General features: G+C 28.5%; 2 protein-coding genes across 8 annotated transcripts; both read right to left on the bottom strand.

Moving 5' to 3' along the window:
- On the bottom strand, positions 1 to 9,745 carry LOC145193720 (uncharacterized). Of its 7 annotated transcripts, XM_090068222.1 has the most exons (6): positions 6,875 to 7,004; positions 6,555 to 6,637; positions 4,049 to 4,443; positions 2,468 to 2,735; positions 1,759 to 2,252; positions 1 to 1,655 (listed from the first exon to the last, which is right to left on the bottom strand). In XM_090068222.1, the coding sequence occupies exons 3-6, from the start codon at positions 4,431 to 4,433 to the stop codon at positions 412 to 414; spliced, it is 2,391 nt and encodes a 796-aa protein (XP_089924348.1). In that variant the 5' UTR covers positions 4,434 to 4,443; positions 6,555 to 6,637; positions 6,875 to 7,004; the 3' UTR covers positions 1 to 411. The 7 variants fall into 7 exon arrangements, with proteins under 7 accessions (XP_089924348.1, XP_089924347.1, XP_079927350.2 ...); XM_090068221.1 differs by lacking the exons at positions 6,555 to 6,637; positions 6,875 to 7,004 and adding an exon at positions 9,629 to 9,745; XM_080071224.2 differs by lacking the exons at positions 6,555 to 6,637; positions 6,875 to 7,004 and adding an exon at positions 7,259 to 7,378.
- A 1,806-nt stretch (positions 9,746 to 11,551) lies between these two features.
- Positions 11,552 to 19,498, bottom strand: LOC145194548 (uncharacterized). The gene is made up of 6 exons (XM_090068226.1): positions 19,282 to 19,498; positions 18,956 to 19,111; positions 17,483 to 17,604; positions 16,955 to 17,046; positions 14,640 to 14,793; positions 11,552 to 11,951 (listed from the first exon to the last, which is right to left on the bottom strand). The coding sequence occupies exons 1-6, from the start codon at positions 19,442 to 19,444 to the stop codon at positions 11,874 to 11,876; spliced, it is 765 nt and encodes a 254-aa protein (XP_089924352.1). The 5' UTR covers positions 19,445 to 19,498; the 3' UTR covers positions 11,552 to 11,873.
- Between the last annotated feature and the right edge of the window lie 107 nt (positions 19,499 to 19,605).

The raw sequence follows: 19,605 nt of genomic DNA, 5'->3' as shown, positions 1-19,605 counted from the left end.
TATCACAATAAAGTTTATTCTAAAATCTGTTTTTTCTGGCCCAGTTACACTGTCACTAAAATGTTGATTTCTCTTTTTAATATAAAATAATAATCATACAAGTATCTAAAAACATCCGACAATAAAATAGCATATAAAAGCAACGCGAGTGGCATACAACCTTTAAAAATGAATAAAAACAACATCAAATATATTCACAAGTGTGCCTGTGAAATAGAAGGCTAATATATTTAGGGAAAAAAACAGACATAAATTAAAAGCTTCTTAACTCGTAGAACGTATGTTTTATTATTTTCCCTCAAAATTTCAATTACTTTTAAGCAGGAAGTTTCAAAATGACATTGTATCAAAACAATTCTAAAAGAATGAGACGCTTAATAGACGTTTAACTAAAAAAGTTTTAGTCAATCGCTAGGTTAATGCAATGTTTACATCCGAAATATTTTGATGTTCGTTGAAAGGTTCTGTATTCTCTTCGCAATTTTCATCTGTGCTGCTCTGCTTGTAGCCGGAGTCTGCTGATATAGAACGCGATGAACCCTTTTTTAACTGATTGGGCCATACATGTTTAGATAACCATAGCGCAGTCAACGAGGAATGAGAATGACAGTCTCCATCAGAAGAAGACTCGCTGTCTTTTTTTAAAGCTTTTGTAATTATAACTTGCTTTTGATTTCGAGGCATGACTTTTACACAATCGCATTGATTTTGAGAGCGTTTCTCTGTATTTTTTTCTAACGAAGATGTTCTTTCAGTCAAACTTATCTTTTGAGGAGTTTTTTCCTCAGTGTTATTACTGTCAATACAATTATTTTCTTGTGCTTTACTTACACCTAAACTGGAGTTTTTTTGAAGTGTTCCACTATCAGATCCTAAAGTAAATTCGCAATCATCTGAATTAGATATTGATGCAACTCCTTCATCATTTGAAGAACAATTAGACAAAATAGAATCTTTTTTCCCTGACACTGTGCATAAAGGAGTAACATTATTTGGATTAGAGTCATCTAAAGATTTGGACACAGTTTTATTCTTGTAGTTAAAGGATGAAGATAGACTTTCTTGAGAAACATTTACAGTTAATACAGGAGGTACATCCCCAATAACAGTGCGATAAAGCCCTGTGGAAGATTTAATAGATTGCTGTTCAGATATTGAACAACCTTGCTTAAACTTGGGCTTTGGATGATCTGTATGTAAAACTTGTGTTTCTTTTCCATCAACTTCCAAATTCACAGCAACATAAGGATAACAAACTTCTTCACCAGACAATAAACAAGCCCGAACAAAGACCATTTCAGAACATTCACTAGGCCTTCTGGGCAATTGAGATTCCAGGGACGCAGTTTGTTTTTTGAGCATAATGCGTGCATCAGGAAGAGAAGTTCTATCAAGGAGTAGAGATTTTGGTTTCAAGAAGTTTTTAGATTCATAATTATTCTGGAGAAGACTATTTCTTGACAAAATGGGGCTGACTGCACCAACAAAAACAGAACCATCTATAGCAGCATTTAGACCTTTTCTTTGTAAGAAGTTTTTGTCTTGGTATGTATCCTGATATACAGGTTCCTTTTTCAAATGAGATAAAAGTTTAGGTGAATATCCACCCTTTTCATTCAGCGATTTTTGAGTAGACTGGTTTGGTAAAATAAACACTGAAGACAAAAAAATTAAATGTTGAATTAAAAAAAAAAATCAATCATTGATCTATAAAAAAAAAAAAAAAAAATACAAAATTTGCTAAATTACTTCCATTACCTTTAAATGATGGGTGCCATGTGTACTTTGTCTCAACACTATCAGCAGTCTTAGCATGTTGAACTGCCACATCTGCAGCTGCTTTAGCACAATCTGCAACCTGCTTGGCAGCAATAGCCCGTTTAATTGCAAGGCTGACTTTAGAAGTTGCACAAGTAGAGGCTTCCATAGCAGCAAAAATATTATTACTGGTTTTTCCTTTAAAAAACGAGAGTCGAATATTTTTGAGCCGAGTTAGTAACAAACTGTCATTGAACCATTTACCTCCATTTTTTTTACCATCAGGACTAACAAATAATCCATAGCCATGACGCTTGTTTTGTTTCCAATGACCAATATATTGTGAACCATCATCATAGAAACATACACCAAAACCCTCTCTTTGGTCACGTTCCCAAGATCCTTTATAAACCTCAACTTTGTTGAAATTTTTACTATTGGTGCCATGTTTTGAAACGGCTGCAGTATTAGTGCGTAAAACAGTAGGCTGGTAGCTGGAAAAAATAATAAAATCTTAGATCTAAAATTTTATGAAAATTAACAATTTATTAACAGAAAACTCAATATAAAAGCCCAAGAGGAAACTTTCCTCAAAGACTAAATTTTATTTCTTAGTTAACCAAACTTTTTATCTTGTCTCAGTTTGATTGTTAAAAAAAATAAAAATAAAAAAAACACGGTGGAAAAACTTTAAAAATAATGTATATACCTCGCAAGATATGATCCTTTTGATAGATCAGATAATTCATGTTCAGCTTCATGTTTGTGGACTAAATCATTTTCAGCATTTTCATCAAAAGTCTCAAATACAGGACTTCCACAATTAGCTGTAGGTTTAGCAATAGTAGACAATGTTGGGTTTTCAACAAAAAGATGATGTAATGATGTTGAGCTGTCAAGAAACTGACTGATATCAGCATCAGCTCGCATACCAAAACCATGGCGCTGACCATCTTTCCATTGACCAGCATAAAATCCTGAATTATTTAGGATTATAAAATAAGACACTTTAAAAAATATAACATATAAATATTTAATACAATATTGTATAATAATTACTATATAAATAAAGATTTTTACTTAAAAACAAATAACTTTTTTGTGTCAGTTTTTAATGTCAAAATCAAATAACAAACTGTGATATTAAATTATTTTAATCAAATAAAAATATTGTTATTTATTAGCGCAATCTTTACAATAAGGCTTCTTAGTCCCAAAATAAATACTTACATAAAAACGTCATGCGTCAAGTTGTTTCTTTAAACAGAATCAAGTAGATGGCATTAAGTGATTAAAGTGCGTTTCTATTAAATGGCATTTTGTTTGTGTTTTACATTTTGTAAACATAATAGCTTTGTTTTTTCAAAAGTTTATAACATTTCAGAAGTTTATAGCATGAGAGGAAGAAACTTTTCTTCACAAAGATTTATTTATTTATTTATTATATATATATATATATATATATATATATATATATATATATATATATATATATATATATATATATATATATATATATATATATATATATATATATATATAGTTTAATATAAGAATATATAACCTAACCAGCTAAGAAATTTTATATTTGAAAAATTTACTATTACACACTATTTATTGGTTTAAAAAAAGTAGAAGTGTTTATAAGACTATTCATGTATAAAAAATCTGTGTTCAACAAACAAAATTTACCATACACTACAACTTTATTAAGTACAAGCAATTCTATTATATTTTAAAGATATATTGTTAGCAAAAAGCTTATTAACAACTGTCAAACAGTGAAGTCTTAAGTGGTTAATCCTATGCCTTCCTTCAATTCATTTTACTTTGTTTTCCCAGTACTTTGTTTTCCCAGTAACCTTTGGTGAATTTACAAGTATCTACCTAAATCCAATTTCAGTAGTTTAACGACAACTATTTAACAAGCTGATTTTTGGTATTAAGTAAAAATGTATCAAACTTAAACTGGGCAAATTAGTATTATTTCTCTTCAATGAAGCTCGATTTTTTTTTTAAAAAAAAAAAAGAAAAAACGAATAATAAAGAAAAAAGAATTAAATAGCTTCTATTCGGCGCGAATAAAGAAATTTGAAAATGCGCAGAGCGCTTCTGTTTTGGTTTTTTTTTTTCATCAGCTATAAATAAAACTTTAAAACTGAGATAATAATTGTTTAAATGATATAATTTTAATACAACGATTCCTGGTTTACAAAACCAGTAAATACAGCAGTCATTTTCGTCATTTGTTTATAACAAGAGTAATTAAAAAATAATCTTAGTTACGTACCACCGTCCTTGTAAATTTCAACACCATATCCATCTTGCAAACCGTTCTTGAAAGTTCCTTCATAACAAACCCGAGCGTTAGAAGTTGTCTGAATAACCCCACTTCCATGTTTTAGCCCATTCATCCATTCTCCGGAGTATGTGAAAACTTTCGTCTTTTCTTGGCCATATCCACATCTATATCCGTTTTTCCACTCTCCACTAAACGTTGTTCCATCAGGCCAAGTATAAACCCCTGAAACTTCACAGCCATTCTCCCAAAGACCTTCATATTTTCCTTGGGCAGATGGTCCGGTACAAACCCCGTGGCCATGTGCACTTCCGTTGAGCCAATCACCAACATAGTGACCTCCGTCATCAAATTCAAATCGACCTCCTCCAGTCATGGTTAATTAACTTTAAAAATAGAAATCAAAAAAATAGTTTTGAATAAATAATAAAAATGCAGTAAAAATTAATTTCTGTCTCTGTCAAATTTTTGCTATCACCAAACACTTTCTACGTATTGTTCGACGATTTTATGTTATATATATTAATTTGCTGATCAGATTGTGACGTCATGAAATATTGTCAATAAGAGTGAGGTGGGCTAAATAAAAATATTGAATTCCGTGTTATGTAAAAATAAATCACTTCTATCTCAAAAGTAAATTTTAATAAAATCGCTATAGGATTGTTCTAATACTGTTATATTGCATTATAGAGTTTTTTTTTCAGGCGTTTCTCTTGTGTTTGAAAGTTCGGCAAAAGAAATTTGCTTAAAAAAGTGTTTCTAACTAAAAATAATACGATAAACAGTCCCTACAATTTCTCGCGACAAAAGCCGAATTGCATTTCTTTCGGAGTTTTTTGAGGTTTTCATATATATCGGCTTTTGAACCACAGATGACAAGTTTCAATATCTGTTTAACAAATTGGGAACTTAATTATATCATTTTAGATAAAATATTTTTAATAAAAGCGAAAATAATAGTTTTAATTGAAACGGCACGTTGTTAACTTGTTCTTTTATTATGTTTTAAAATACCGCCTAAAAATTTTTTTGTTATATTTTTTGAGTTATGATTTTTTTGGTTTGTAATTTTGCTGCAATTAATTTTAGTCTACATTTTTACTTACGGAGCGCACAAAATGATACATTATAAAAAAAAAAAAATGATGAATCACACGAAAAAACGATACATCATACGAAAAAATGTTACACCATACGAAAAAATGATGCATCATGCGTATTTACCTTTTACCAAATGTTTTATAATTTAGTAAAGCTATTAATTTTTCAAAACTCTAGATGGCTTCTTGTTCCCTTTTAATTGGTATTAATTTTTTCTGCTGCAGCTCTTGTTATCACTGATCCTTGCTGTTTTCGTTGTCGTTGTTGTCCTCGTTATTGGTTTATTGATATATTAAAACTGCTATTGTTACTGTTGATGTTCTAATGTTACTATACTAATAGTTCTCCTTTTTTCCTTTTATAAGACCGGACTGTGCTTTTCATCATATCGGTTGCTCTTTGTGCAATGTTTGGTTGTTGTTTTGTGTTGCTTCGTGTTTAAGTTGTTTGATTTTTTTTTTTTTTTTTTTTTTGTCTAATTATGGATTACATTCCGCAGATAAAATCTTGAACTAATATATTTTCAATTACCAACAATATAAAGATGAATTTATATATAAATGCATACGTGCTTACAAGCTCATAAAATGACTTTGGTTTTTTAAGACAAACCTTTTTTAAATTTGTTTCCCTCTCAAGAAGCTGTGAACGCTTGAAACTCGATTTTAAAGTTTGTTTAATTGTTTGTGGCGTGCAAACACATGCTTAGGAAAATCCATTCTTCTCGCTTGCCTTTATTTTTGACCTCTTAAAATTCTTCTTCTTCGACACTTTTTTTTAAAAGTGTTTTTTCTGATTTTTATTAATTCCGTCATGACTAACTCTTCATTTAAAGTTTATAATTAATTTTTAAAGTTAATAATTAATTTTCTAATCTGGCTTAAAGTTCGAGTGTCTGGTTGAACTGATATATCATTTAGATAGTATTAAATCATCGGAAAAAATCTCATCAAAGAAACTTAATGCCTTAAGTGGTGCGTTCTTGTAAAAGAAGCAAATGGTGGTCTTGATGGTAAGAGAAATAAAGTTCTAACTCTTTTCAAATATCGCTATAAAAAGGGTAACAAAAATTAAATACACTTAGAATTGCGTTAAAACTAAAAAAAGAAAATGATTAGAAATGAAAAAACGAATACGATTACAAATGCAAAAGTACAACTTTAAAACCAAATTATAGAAGTAAATTTTTAAATGAAAAATCTACAGTTTAACAAAGGACCCTCTGGGATTGCTACGTTGCAAAGGCACTTTAAAATGAAAAAATGACTTAACTCCATTCTCAACCCATACAGATATTTTTAGATCTATACATATCAAGAAGGTGGCCTCAGACAACAGTATCAATTATCTTACAGATTTTTGCATAATGATAGATTTAAGTAATAAATCAAACCAAATTGACTTTAATCAACTTTTAAGTGGTGAAATGAACTGTCGAAAAATGCTGATCAATCGTGCTGACTTTTTTGCTTTAACCTGAATGACAGCATAATTTGATTGCAAATGAAATGTTAAGAAACAGATATTTTTTAATGAACAGTTTATAATAATTTATGTGACAGTCGTTTCGTCTTTAGCTAGCTTTCTAGATCAGTTTAGTCGAATTTAGATTTGCAAATAAATATCAGAAATTTTTTTTTTAAAACCACACAATAACAAAATGTAGGATCAAAACAAAATTATATCAGGTCTGAAAATATCTAAAGAATTTACCAAAAATCAAGCAGATTAGTTAACCGCAACTCTCATTGTATTATCACTTTCTCCGAAAATGTACTATTTGACCTAAATATCCATAAATACTTAAGTTTAATAATCGTACCAAAAAATTTCCATTAAAACGCGATTTAACAAAACACGACGACCGTGTCAAACATGAATTACTACCAAATCACATTGGATATCGCAAAGATTGTGTTTTATTTTCAGAAAAAGAAAATGTGTTGTGATCCGATCACGAATGTCACAAACAACGTGCTTAGAATTTGTGTTTGGCGCGAACAGAACGTGAATAGCCGCGGTTGTTGACAAGATTTTGTTGACAAAATATTTGCAGCTGCTTTTAACAAACTCGCTAATCTGTGAAAATTATATTACCTGAATCTCTCAAACTTTGTGTCTCGATCATTTAAAATTGCATTAAACATAGAGTCCTTTTTTTTTTTTTTTAAAGTAAAAAAATTAAAAAAAATAACTGTTCAGGCCAAGAGCTTCCGCTTATTTCTTTGAGTCTTGTAAAAAGTTATTTACTTAATGGTAACAACATCGAAAAGTCGAAGAAAAAAAAAGGTCGCAAACTTAAGCAGCTCAATTACTAAATCAATAAAAATATTTAACAGTTCTTGACTAGTGGGCGGATCTAAATAAAATTTTATGTGTCATAATGTTACTCTTAAAACTCTTTTTCTATTTTAGTTATTTTTTCTGATTCTCTTTTCGTTGATTTATGTGTAAGGGAATCGTTTTATCGCGGTTAAAACGTGTTTTTTTTTTTTTTTTTTTTTTTTAAAAAAAAAAAAATTCAATCGCACCCCAAACGCTCGCACGTGTCTGGTGGCATTTTTACGAATTTATATTTAAAACTCTGACATTAGTCAACACCAATAAACAATAAATTTACTAAACCAATATGGTAAAGATTAAGGGCAAAGTTTATGCTATTAATTATAATCTATGCTAACTAATATAATCTATGCTAATTTATAGTGTTACAATGTAAATCAACCATTCAAAAAAAATTTAAACTCTGTTTTTCCAGCATTTTTGTAAATGCTGCTCCAAAAATAACATTTACTTAAAAAAACATAATATAAAGCCCGACGTTTATCTGATATTTACGACTAAAATGTTCAAGCTTGTATCACTTTCGTTGGATTTTACTCCGTTGTGATTAAGTAAACATTATTATATAAATTGATATTCGACGCATTCATCAGGTAGATTTTTTGATTAACCAATTACTTTCGGACATATTTCATCAATGTTCGATTGGTTGCTTAGTAAAACACGATTTTCAGTGAGAAAATCAATACTTTTCAAGCGCTTGCGCATTCCTTTTTCTTTACTTTTACAAAATATGAAAGGTCACTGTTTAAAATGGAGAAAACTAGGATATCTTTTTTTTTTTTTTTTTTTTTTTTTTTTATGAGTTTGCAATGTGAAATTTGTTTTATAATAGTTTATGTCGTTTTTTTAGATTGATTTTATTTAGCTACAGCATTCTGGATTTCTCTACCTTCATAGAAACAACACTGTTTTTCTTTAACCCTAAAAATGCTTTTATAAAAGTTCTAAAAATAAATCCTTTGTTTGATCTGTTTACAAGCATTCAAAACTACTTTTGGATAAATTCCATAGCTAAAACTTTAAACTGAATTCCATAGCTGAAACTTGAATATCAAATAAGTTGATATTATTTGTTTACTTGTTTTAAAAAACTTCTTTTGCTCTCTACTTATTTACATTTTTGATGAAAAAAAAAAAAAAAAAAAAAAACACGTCGTGCGTGTAAGAAACGTAAAAATAAGTTCCAAGTCAATCAGTACACATTGAACACAAATTACAACAATCCTATATCTTCAATATCTCCAATGGCGCAATGTTCAAGCGCCAAGAAGTTAAGTTCCATGACAAATACTTCCCGAAGGATGGAGATCAAAAATGAAGATCGTGAGAGTGATTTTAACTTTATAACAGGTTGTTCTATCTTAAAAGTTATGTTTAGTAAGTCGAGTTGTTATTCTGAATTTGTAAAAAGTTGAGTTTATGCTTGCTATTGGAAGCATTTTAAAAAACTGCGATGAATGCACTGAAAATTTCAGTTATGAATATAAGAAGGAGGTAACACAAATTGTTGTTATTGCATTAGAAATAGAAAAAGGTTCCAATTTATTTCATATTTCCATAGAACCATTTATTGGTTGCATGAAAATATGCCTAGCTAAATGACAAAAAATTTATCATAAACTTGTCATTGTGTTTATGATAGGGGCACTAGAGTGCACCAAAGGGTATAGGAAGACATATCATGCCGAGCGAAAGATTCTTCCGTTGACCTGAAGTAACCTGTAAAGATTGTACTTTATTTGTGCAAGCTGTGTGTATGGAGATGGAAGGCATAGTCATTAAATGGGGAATGTATCCCTCCCTCTTATAAACACCTGTGTATATATCAACTTATATTATTTAATAATAACATATAATTCAATATATTTCTATTTTATAGGCAATTATAATCTACCAATTGTTTTTTCTAGCTATTTAATATAATAAATATAGTTAGGAATTAATAAATATAGTTAGGAATTCTAGAATTGTTGAAAAAACGTTCTTCATAGTGAAAGCATTTTTGTTGTTTAAACAAATAATTATTTGAGTTGTTTAGAATGAAAATAACAAAATTTTAATTTCAAAATAAGTTTAGAATTAAGAAAAAGCAGCGAATAAGTGGTTGTATAACCCACTTACCTTACGTAACCAAAGATTCTCCGTTAAATAACTGTCAAAAACGCGAAAGAAGCACATGTTTCAAAGATTAAAAATCAGCTTCCGACCGCAATTATAGAAACCACAAATAGATTTTTTTTGAAACTAACACGTGATATTTTTAAAATAAGCACGCTTCCTCCAACTTTATTTGATTTGTCTATTTTTACCTCTCCTATGTTTGTTACTTCTTTGAAAACTGCAATATAAATCAGTTGAAGGCGCCTGAAACTATTTTGTCTATTTTAGATAATTTATGAGTATAAATATTTTAGATAATTTATGAGAATAAAACCAGACGACAAGATAAAATTCCTAAGTCGGCAACTTCTGGTTGATATGATTGAAAAACAATGAACTTGTATAAGTCTTTAAGCAAAATCAATCAGCATCCGAAATTGCGATGAGTATTTTTTGCTTTATTGTAATGAAGGTAACTGAGTTAGACCGTTATTATAAACTTTTGTTTACGTGAAAACCGTAAACAATAAATTAATAAATCATTTTTGTCGACGTTGAAAAGAAAAGGTCTGAAATGAAGTAAATGTTTTTAAAATTTAGATTTGAAAAACGATTTTTTTAAAAAACAAAATAAACTTTTTGATGTAAAATATTTAGGTGGTTTAAAAATTTAAACGACTCTTTTGATAAGTATTTTCATACATACAAAATACATACGTATGGATACATATACACACAAAAGATTCATCATGGGATGATCTTTGTTTTGTTGTCAGGCAATTCCCCGAAGATTTGGAACTAGGATGATATACGGTATACCGATTCTTATAACGTTGTCATAAAAACATTTTGTAGTTTTTAAACTTCACTGAAAGTATCTGCAGTTGTTCAATTTTATTATTATTTTAGGTTATATTATTAGTGTAGTATACCGTATGAGTAACCAACGAAGTATTTTGTGTAAATATTCTAGAATTCCTAAGACGAACCGTATGAAATAGAACTCAAAACCCTATGAATAATTTTTATTTACTTCATTTACAGATCAGCTAAAATTTGGAAGAAAAAGAAGGGTTTATACTCTTACTTGACTCCCATTAAAATACAAGCAAGTTATGACCTTGAGCCGGCATACACACAAAAAAGCATTTTCATTTTAGTTTCGTAAGCTATAACTGTTTGATTTGTATGTGATACAAAACAAGATATCGTGTTTCGATTGCGACACGTTTGGTCAAGTTAATGACATTAATGCGATACAAAACTGAAGATTCCTGAAACGTATTTTCACTGGGAGAAATTTTGCGCGGTGTCCACTTTCGTGATTTTTCTCTCAAGAAATTCGTAGGAATTTATTTTTATAAAAAAGAACATTTTAAAAGACTTTGCTTTTGAAAAAACATCCCGAAATTTCACTGAAAACAATCATGAGTTTAATCATTAAATTATTGTTTAAAATAAAGACCATGAAATTAGAATTGTTGGCCTGTAGCACAGAAAGAACGAGAATAGGGTATGTCAGTTCGTTACTTTCTTCTCAGTTCAATGATTATTAAAAAAAAGAAAAGAAAAAAAAGGACATAAATCTCTTAAAGATTACTAAAATGAATAAACAAAAGGTTGCCGCAATACATTGGTAATTCCCGACAGTAGATAGCTTGATAAAACTCGTCTTCTTTTTTAAAAACCTGTTTACTGTTGCAGTTACATTTAAAAGATTCATTTGGACTGAGCTTCCTTTTTACGAAAATATTCTTTTAAAAGTCATTAGATCTGCTAAACTTGCGTGCAACATTCGATTGTTTTCACTCCAGAACTTTATTTACAGTTGCTTTCAATAACTCAACTGGCACAGAAATCTCGTTTAAAAACTATTTGAATAAATATAACAAATGAGTTGGCCAACACATGCCGAGAAAGATTTCATAAACTGCGCAGACAGTCTCTATGTAAAACTATTCTTTTCTAAAATAGATGCTTACAGAAATGCTTGGACATTTTTTTATAGTCTTAACAAATTTCAATCAACTTTTTTGCAGGTTCATGTAACAGTTAACATTAAAAAAAGGCAACAAGAAAAAATAAATCAATAAAAACTCAAAATTTAAATTTCTTCCAGCGTTGCTCATTTTAAGCATCTTAAAAACGCCACTATTAAAATTCAAAAAACAAGAACTTAATTTTCTATTGAAAACGAAAACCCACCACCTTCCTACACTTCTCTTATCGTATTTATAAATTTTTTAGCAGTCTTGTTAATCCAATTTTACTTTTTCATTTCCTCTACTTTCTTAGCGTAAAGCTCATCAATTTGGTTAATATGTGAATCGAGAAGCAATTGAATCTAGAATAAAATGATAGTTAAACGCAAGTTTAAGAATAAACACCTGAAATTCAAATTTAAAGACACAGAGAGGGGAGGGGCGGAGGAGGATAAGTTAAAACTGTTAAAGCTTTTTTTGATAGCCATGTGTAATTGGATGAAATTTCTCAATAAGATTAAGCATTGGTAATAACAAACAATTAGATTGTTGATAACTTTTAGTTTTCGCTAAAAAAACATTATTCATAAGCTCTTAATAGATATTATAATATAATCTTTAGTTAAAAAATCTCTTCAGAAAACCTTCACACGTGGCACGCATTTTTGTGGCATTTTATGACATTTCATCGGAGATTTCATTCAAAAGCTGCTTAAATTGTTAAAAATCCATACGTTTCAAACTAATCCTTTTTTCCAAACATTTAGCCACATGATAATCCAAGGAAGTCAAATCGGCAGAGCAGATTGCACTCAATTGATTTCAATTGAGTTTTTCACTTGCAAAACGCTCAGACTCCAATCTTTTACATGAGGACATTGGTTCGAATTAAAAAAGAAAGATATCTAAATGGATGGTTTAATGATCATATCTTAATTGATGGTTTGCAATTATTAAAAAACTAATGTTCAGTAATTACCAAAAAAATTTAAAGTTAAAATATTTAAAATTTTTTAAATCAAATATTTTAAAATTTTTCTCAACGACTTTTATGAATAATCAAGTAATTAAATTTTTATTATCTTTTATTATTTTTATTATTATTTTTTATCATTTTTGTTACTAAGTAATTTTTATCTATTATTATTATTTTTATTATCAATTATTATTTTTATCATTAAGTTTTTATTATCTTTTATTGCTTTTATTATCTTTTTTTAATTATTTTTATTACTAAGTAATTATTATCTATTATTATTATTATTTTTATTATTAATTATTATTTTTATCATTAAGTTTTTATTATCTTTTATTATTTTTATTATTATTTTTATTATTTTTCTTACTAAGTAATTATTATCTATTATTATTATTATTTTTATTATATATATTGTTAAGTATTTATTTTAGCAGCAGTTAGATTAGTAGTAGTAATTCTTATCATTAAATATTATTTTTTATTATTTTATTATTAAGCAAATATTATTTTTTATCATTTCTTTTATCAAGTAGTTATTTTAGTAGTAGTTAGTTTAGTAGTAGTAATTTTTATTATTATATAATCATTAAGGAATCATTAAGTATTTATTACACTTCCTACATATTTTGAAAACAATAATGTTCAAAGTAGTGCATAACGGCAATACCTTAACCATGGTTAAGCGATCTGCTTTAATTCTTACTTCATTTTTTAAAAAGTGTTTCTGACCCAAAATTGTTTGACATAGAAGGATTAGCATTAATTGCTGTTCCAAATACTACTACAACAATGATGCTAGATCAAGTGAGCAGTGTCAAATACTAATAAGCCTAACTTTCAATGCCAATATTATTATATGAGAATTATATGGAAATTGATTTAACAACTAGTAATACTGGTTTCAAAGATCAATCGAGAAGCTTGAATCTAATCTTTGGTTTCCTGCTTGCTTTCCAAGATTAATAGATTAAAAACTCAAAGAATTTCAAAAAAGTTATCAATAAAACTCATATAGCAAAAAAAAAAATGCAAAGAAGATTTTAACTTTTAAAGCTAAATTTTGTTCCAATCTATTTGCCAAATCTTTAAGTGCAAAACATCAGCATTTGGTTTTTCTGGTGATTATAAATAACAACAGAAAATGCAAACTTCATCAGTCTTTTAGAAAGAATTGAACCAATAAAAATTTATATACTTAGACATGCAAAGTTAAGAGTTCTGCAAAAGCATTTTAGACCTTCATTACAAACCATTAACAACACCAACATTGCATACCTTCTATAAAATCCTGTTTCGACTCTTGCAAATAGGTGATGCTAAGCTTGCACCATATGGGCTGGTAAAGAACATTCAACATCATATTATGACATTGAAATTATACTCAGTTCTTTTTTTCAGTGATCAGTAAAAAAATTAATAAAACTCTCTTGAGTTTTACTGGTTTACAGATGCACAGAATGATTCAGAATGATTACTGAATGATTACTGATGCACAGAATGATTACTGAATGATTACTAATGCACAGAAATGTTTACTTAATCATAAAACCTTGCACTGTGCACCATTTAACCTGCAAACCAGTGTACAAAATTGCTTAGAAATTTAAGATCAAGGTCTATGCACATATCCAAGTAATCTTAAACTAACTTTCATGAACTCACTTCCCTCTATAGTCAAAATAGGTTTATATGACCAGAATATACTACAGTTCTTTTCTCACCAGAATGCTTTACAATCACGAAAAATCAACTTCCAAGAGAAATTTACTGTTCATGTAATAAGTTTACTTAAAAGTATCTTTCAGGTTTTAGTAAAGGTAATTCCTCAATAATTATAGAGAACTAAATGGACAATCTAAACAGAGAAGAACAGTTCATATAATCCATTAAAAACCATTCTCTAAATATTCAAGAGAAATGTAGTCATTCTCTTAGAAAAAAAAGAGAACCAAAATCTCATAATAACTATGATAAGTACCATTAATCTCTCAAAGAATCTTTTAAACAAACAAACAAAAAACACAAACTATGAAGTTTATCCGTGCTGAAAGAGGAAAACAAATCTACTTACCATTTCTTCTATTTTCTTTATTGTATCAATACTGGCATTTTTTTTACGCAAATCAGTACTCGCTTTCTGACGAAGTTTACGAAGGGTAACTTTCACTTTTTCACCGCTAGCCTTTGCTAGCTTCAGTATATTGTTGCGATACTCAGTAGTACTTCTAAAAAAAAACAGAACTTGATAATTAATGTAGAAATCGAGTAATAAAATATTTCATTTGTTATGAAACAACCTATATTTTGATAACAATCTTCTGCAAAAATGCAGTATGCATTTTAGTTAAGAACTGGTAAAAATTTACCGGTAAAGCGTGATTTTTTTCTGGTAAAAAGTTACCGATTTTTTATATAATCACCGGTTTTACTGTCTGAAAAATTAAATAATGGAAGTGTAAATTACATTATTTTTAACAAAGATATTTATTTTTCAATGTTTTGTTCATATATAAGAAATAACCTTTCAGAAAGCAAAGATTATCAAGGAATTTAGCACTCATTTGTGACCTTCTCTTAGTAGCAAAGTAACCTGTAACACTAAATGCTCTTTTACTTTCAACAGAAGTTGGAGGAATTGTTTCAAGTGCCAATAGTTAAGTCTTTAAATTTTTTGTTCTTTCCCAATTACTTTCATACCGGTTGAACTTTTTGGACAATGACTTGAATTTATCAGTGCTAACCTTTCCAGCAAGAAACTGACTAAAGGTCTGATCTAATTCTTCTTCAAGTGACAGCTTCAGTTGACTCTCACAATTTGATGAACTGTTGTGAGAAAGCTCTAAGTCGGTAGTAATATTTTTATCTTTTTTATTACTGCAAATATGATTTAGTATTTCTTTAACTAATTTCACCAAGGTAGGCTTTGAAGGAACTGATGGAAGATCATCTGTTTTTCCTATTGAATCAGGTGATTTCGAATATCTAAATAAAGCAAGCAAATTGCTGTTGTCTTTCTCTGTATCATTTTAATACAGCTTCTTTTATGCTTCCTGTAAGATAGGAGTCATTATCTTCTAACTTGTTAATAATGAATTGGATAGCTCCATGTGCTTGAAGCAAAGTAGCTTCTCTACTACCAGTTTTTTTCGAAGCAACTTCTAATGGCTTAAGAATCAAAGCTATACTGTTCAAAAGTTCAATTTCATCACTAGTAAACTTCCAATCTCTTTAGAAACAACCTGAACAACTTTTAAAACCTGCATTAATCTCCTAATCATGATAATCATGCTATTCCATTTTATTTTTACATCTGTAATAAGAAATGAGAGATTTTTTGCCATAATTCTCTTGATTTTTACAGGGGATTTTCTTGCAAACTGACTTTGGATATAAGAACTTGAATATCTGGAGCCAAATGTCTAGGATACAATTCAGTCTCTTCTAGGACTAAAAGTACATTTGAATCCACATCATTTTCTTCTTCCTCCTCTACATCCATATCCACTTCTACCTTGATGTTATTGCTCTCTTCATCTTCTATTTCTACATGTTTCATATAAAACACATCAGTAAGTCCCAAGTGCCATCCATGTGCAAAACACAGTTCATTGGAACAAGGTAACATCTTTCCAAAATTGATCATAACAGATGTCCCATCTGTTGTGAGACAAACTACTTGCTTCCAATTTAAACTAAATTCATCTAGCTTTCCTGAAAGTAATTTTTTAGCCTCTTCAAATGGAAGGCTACCATTTACTTTGGTTAACCTTAAATTGTAAGATTTTCCATTCAGATGGGTATCAACATTTAGTAGCCTTTGATTATTCACACTTGTATATTCATCAGTCAAGCTAATGTATTTTCCATGTAAATCATGAGCTACTTTTTTTTCATTTCCACTGCAAAGTAACCAAAATATTCTGAAATTGTTTTGTGATCCTTTGGTAGATTAAGGTGTAGATTGATGAATGATTTTCTAATGAATTAAGAGTTAGCCTTTGTTAGTCCTGGGATATATTGATGCCATAATTTCTCTTTCCACAAATTCTGTCATCTTTCTTTGCTTTTTTACAGGTGATAATATATTTATCAGATGTTTTTTTAATATAATAAAATTTTTAAAAAATATTAGTAAAAACTGGTAATGGGATATAAATTTACCAAAAACCAGTAAACCAAAATTCCAGTAAAATTCCCAACACTTGTATATATGTAACAATAAAGATGCTATATATAAATGCTACAATGTAAAACAAATATGCTTTACAAAAGATAACATAAATATGCTACATTATATAGTGTTTATGTTACAAGATATATATGTTACAATAGAAACTCAAAAAAGTGGCAGCCTGTTAAATCTCACCATGAAATTTAAATACGTACGCAGGTGCAATGAATTTTATCATATCACCATCAATAGTTGGATTGAGATTCATTTCTGCATTTTGAAGGGCTTTTACTATAGAGCTTAAGATCTAAACAGAGCAATTGTACTCAGTTATCAACTAGACAAGAAATAAAAGTTTTTACATATAATATTTTATACCAGGGCTTAACGCTATTTTCAGTCCAAAGGAATGTTTTAAAAGCCTACATAGTAAGCTATTTAGAACCTTTATATATCTAGAAATATTACACCATTTTAGATTTTTTTATAGGTGCCTAAATTTTAACACTAAATTACCAAAATTAATGAGTTCTAGGAGTAATGTATTGGGAATAATTAAAATATTATTTCAAAATATTATTTCAAATATTTGAGAAAAAAAAATTAAACTTTAGGCATTAGAACTAAAAAAAACTCAATTTTCAACAAAGCATCAAAAAAATATTCTTTAAGCGAGACTAAAAAAGATACAAACCACTTGGGTTTTTTAGTCTAGAATATTTATATGGTGCTCTACCACTAACATTTTTACTTTCAACCATTGGCCGCACAATAAACTCTTTTTCTGTCACTGAAACTTGTGCCACTTTAGCTAATGGTAAACTTGAACCACTACTGTCTGCCACATAAATGTTGTCAACACATTCTGAAATAAATATAGTTAAAGTATGCTGCTTTTAAGAAACAATTTCTAAAAAAAAAATGTTTTAATGTTATAATTAATGTGTAAATAATTTATAAACCATAAAAGAAAGAAATATTGTAAAGGCAGTTTAGAATAATGGAGACTGCACACAGATTACATTTTCCTAAAACCTTGTCAAAAAATACTATTTGAAATCAACATTGCAATATTCCTCACAAAGAACATTGTAATTAAAAATCTGGTAACTAAAAATCATAAATACAATAGTACAAAAACAAATAAAGATAAAATAAATATCATAAAGTTCACATATGTCCAGAAGTCAGAGATGTTACCCTCAAATATGAATCAGAGGTTTGTAAAGAAATATTTTGAAAGGAATTTGGAACGTAGACACATGACACTGTTTTATTTTACAACACAATCTTACAAAATTTTTAATGTAAATAAAGCTGTTGTCCGGTTAAATAGGACTTCATGCTTCTCTTGACATAAACTTTAATTAGTTTTCAGAAAGAAAACCTTAATAAACTTTAACTAGCTTTTATAATGATAAACCATAAGTAATTTTGTAAGCAATAAGAAAATCTTAATTAGCAAAAGTTAGTAAAGATAACAAACCATAAAAGTTATCAAAAATAACAAACCATAACTATGTAATAAAAATAATTAGTACCATTGAAACTTAGCTAATAAATTTATTTTAATTTACTAATTTTAATCTATTTTAAATTAACATAAGGACAACAGGTAATGATAGGTATCTATATTAAGTTACTTTTTATTTATCCAGAAATTTAATACAGCGGTTTGGGAAGGTTTTACACAATTTTTTCCTTGTTTACTGAAAATTTAAATAGTGAGTTATTAAAATATGTTCGAAATTGGCACATTTATACCTTTTGGTGTCATAGTGATAGTCAACTTAAAAAAAATTAGCAATTTTACTTTTTTTTTCCATTTTAAAGTTGTGTAAAGTCACTCAATATTTATAGTAAATATACATATATATAATAAACACAAGATTTTTTGAAAATAAAAAGAAGCACACTAAACTTTTCTATAATATTTGGATATTGCATAGTTAGAAAATATTAGAGGTTTGACAGGATGTTGACATATTTCTTGTTTTAGATTTTCAAAATCATTTGTTTTATGATATCTAAATATTACAATAAACATGTTTACAACTTTTTATTACAGATTTTTTTCACTGATAAACCAATATGATTATAATTATTGACTGATAAACCAATAAGACAAAAAAAAAAATGAAAAAAATAAAAAGTTAGTCACCTACTTGTGTAAAGCCCAAATTATGTTAATGTTTAAAAAATGTTTTTTTTTTTACCTGCTGTAAGTTTTAAGGGATATTTTTGTCTGTACTCAATTTGAAGTTTATCAACTTTTTCCTGCATATTTGTTTTCAACTCTTGTAAGTTAAAGAGATCATCAGCAAAGTGCAGATCAATTTTTCCCCCAGTTGAACTCTTCTTTTTGGGCTTATCTTCAAATATTATGAAATTAGAAATAAAAGTTATGACCAACATCCTCATAATCATCACGATCATGATCATCATGATCACCAAGATTATCATAATCATCATAATCATCACAATCATGATCATCGTCTTTAAACTACCAAAAAAGATGTAAAAAAAACAACTAAAAAAAAACCTTTTGATGCTGCCATAAATGGCGTTGAATGCATCAATCTGATCATCACAACATTTGACCTTTGTCCATATACTTCATGCTTATTTACATTAAACATGCTAACATAATAGCTCAAATATACTCTAGATCTGCACACAGATCGTAGCTGTCGAAGAAAAATCATTATTGCCAACAGAGAAAAACTTCACATTTTTCTAAGAGGAAAAGTTAAAAACTTTTTAATTCCTTTTTTGTCAAGTGCGTAAAGAAATTTAAATACAAAATAAAAAAAGACTTTATACCATAAAAGTAGCTATTAATCTATTGTAACAATTTAGCATATTA

Source organism: Hydra viridissima, unplaced genomic scaffold, assembly GCF_058129835.1.
Source record: "Hydra viridissima isolate aposymbiotic clone 2 unplaced genomic scaffold, HvirCarnegie_v1 scaffold_12, whole genome shotgun sequence".
Taxonomy (NCBI): domain Eukaryota; kingdom Metazoa; phylum Cnidaria; class Hydrozoa; order Anthoathecata; family Hydridae; genus Hydra; species Hydra viridissima.
Note: the sequence above shows the minus strand (reverse complement) of the source record. Positions and strands in the feature narration are given on the sequence as shown.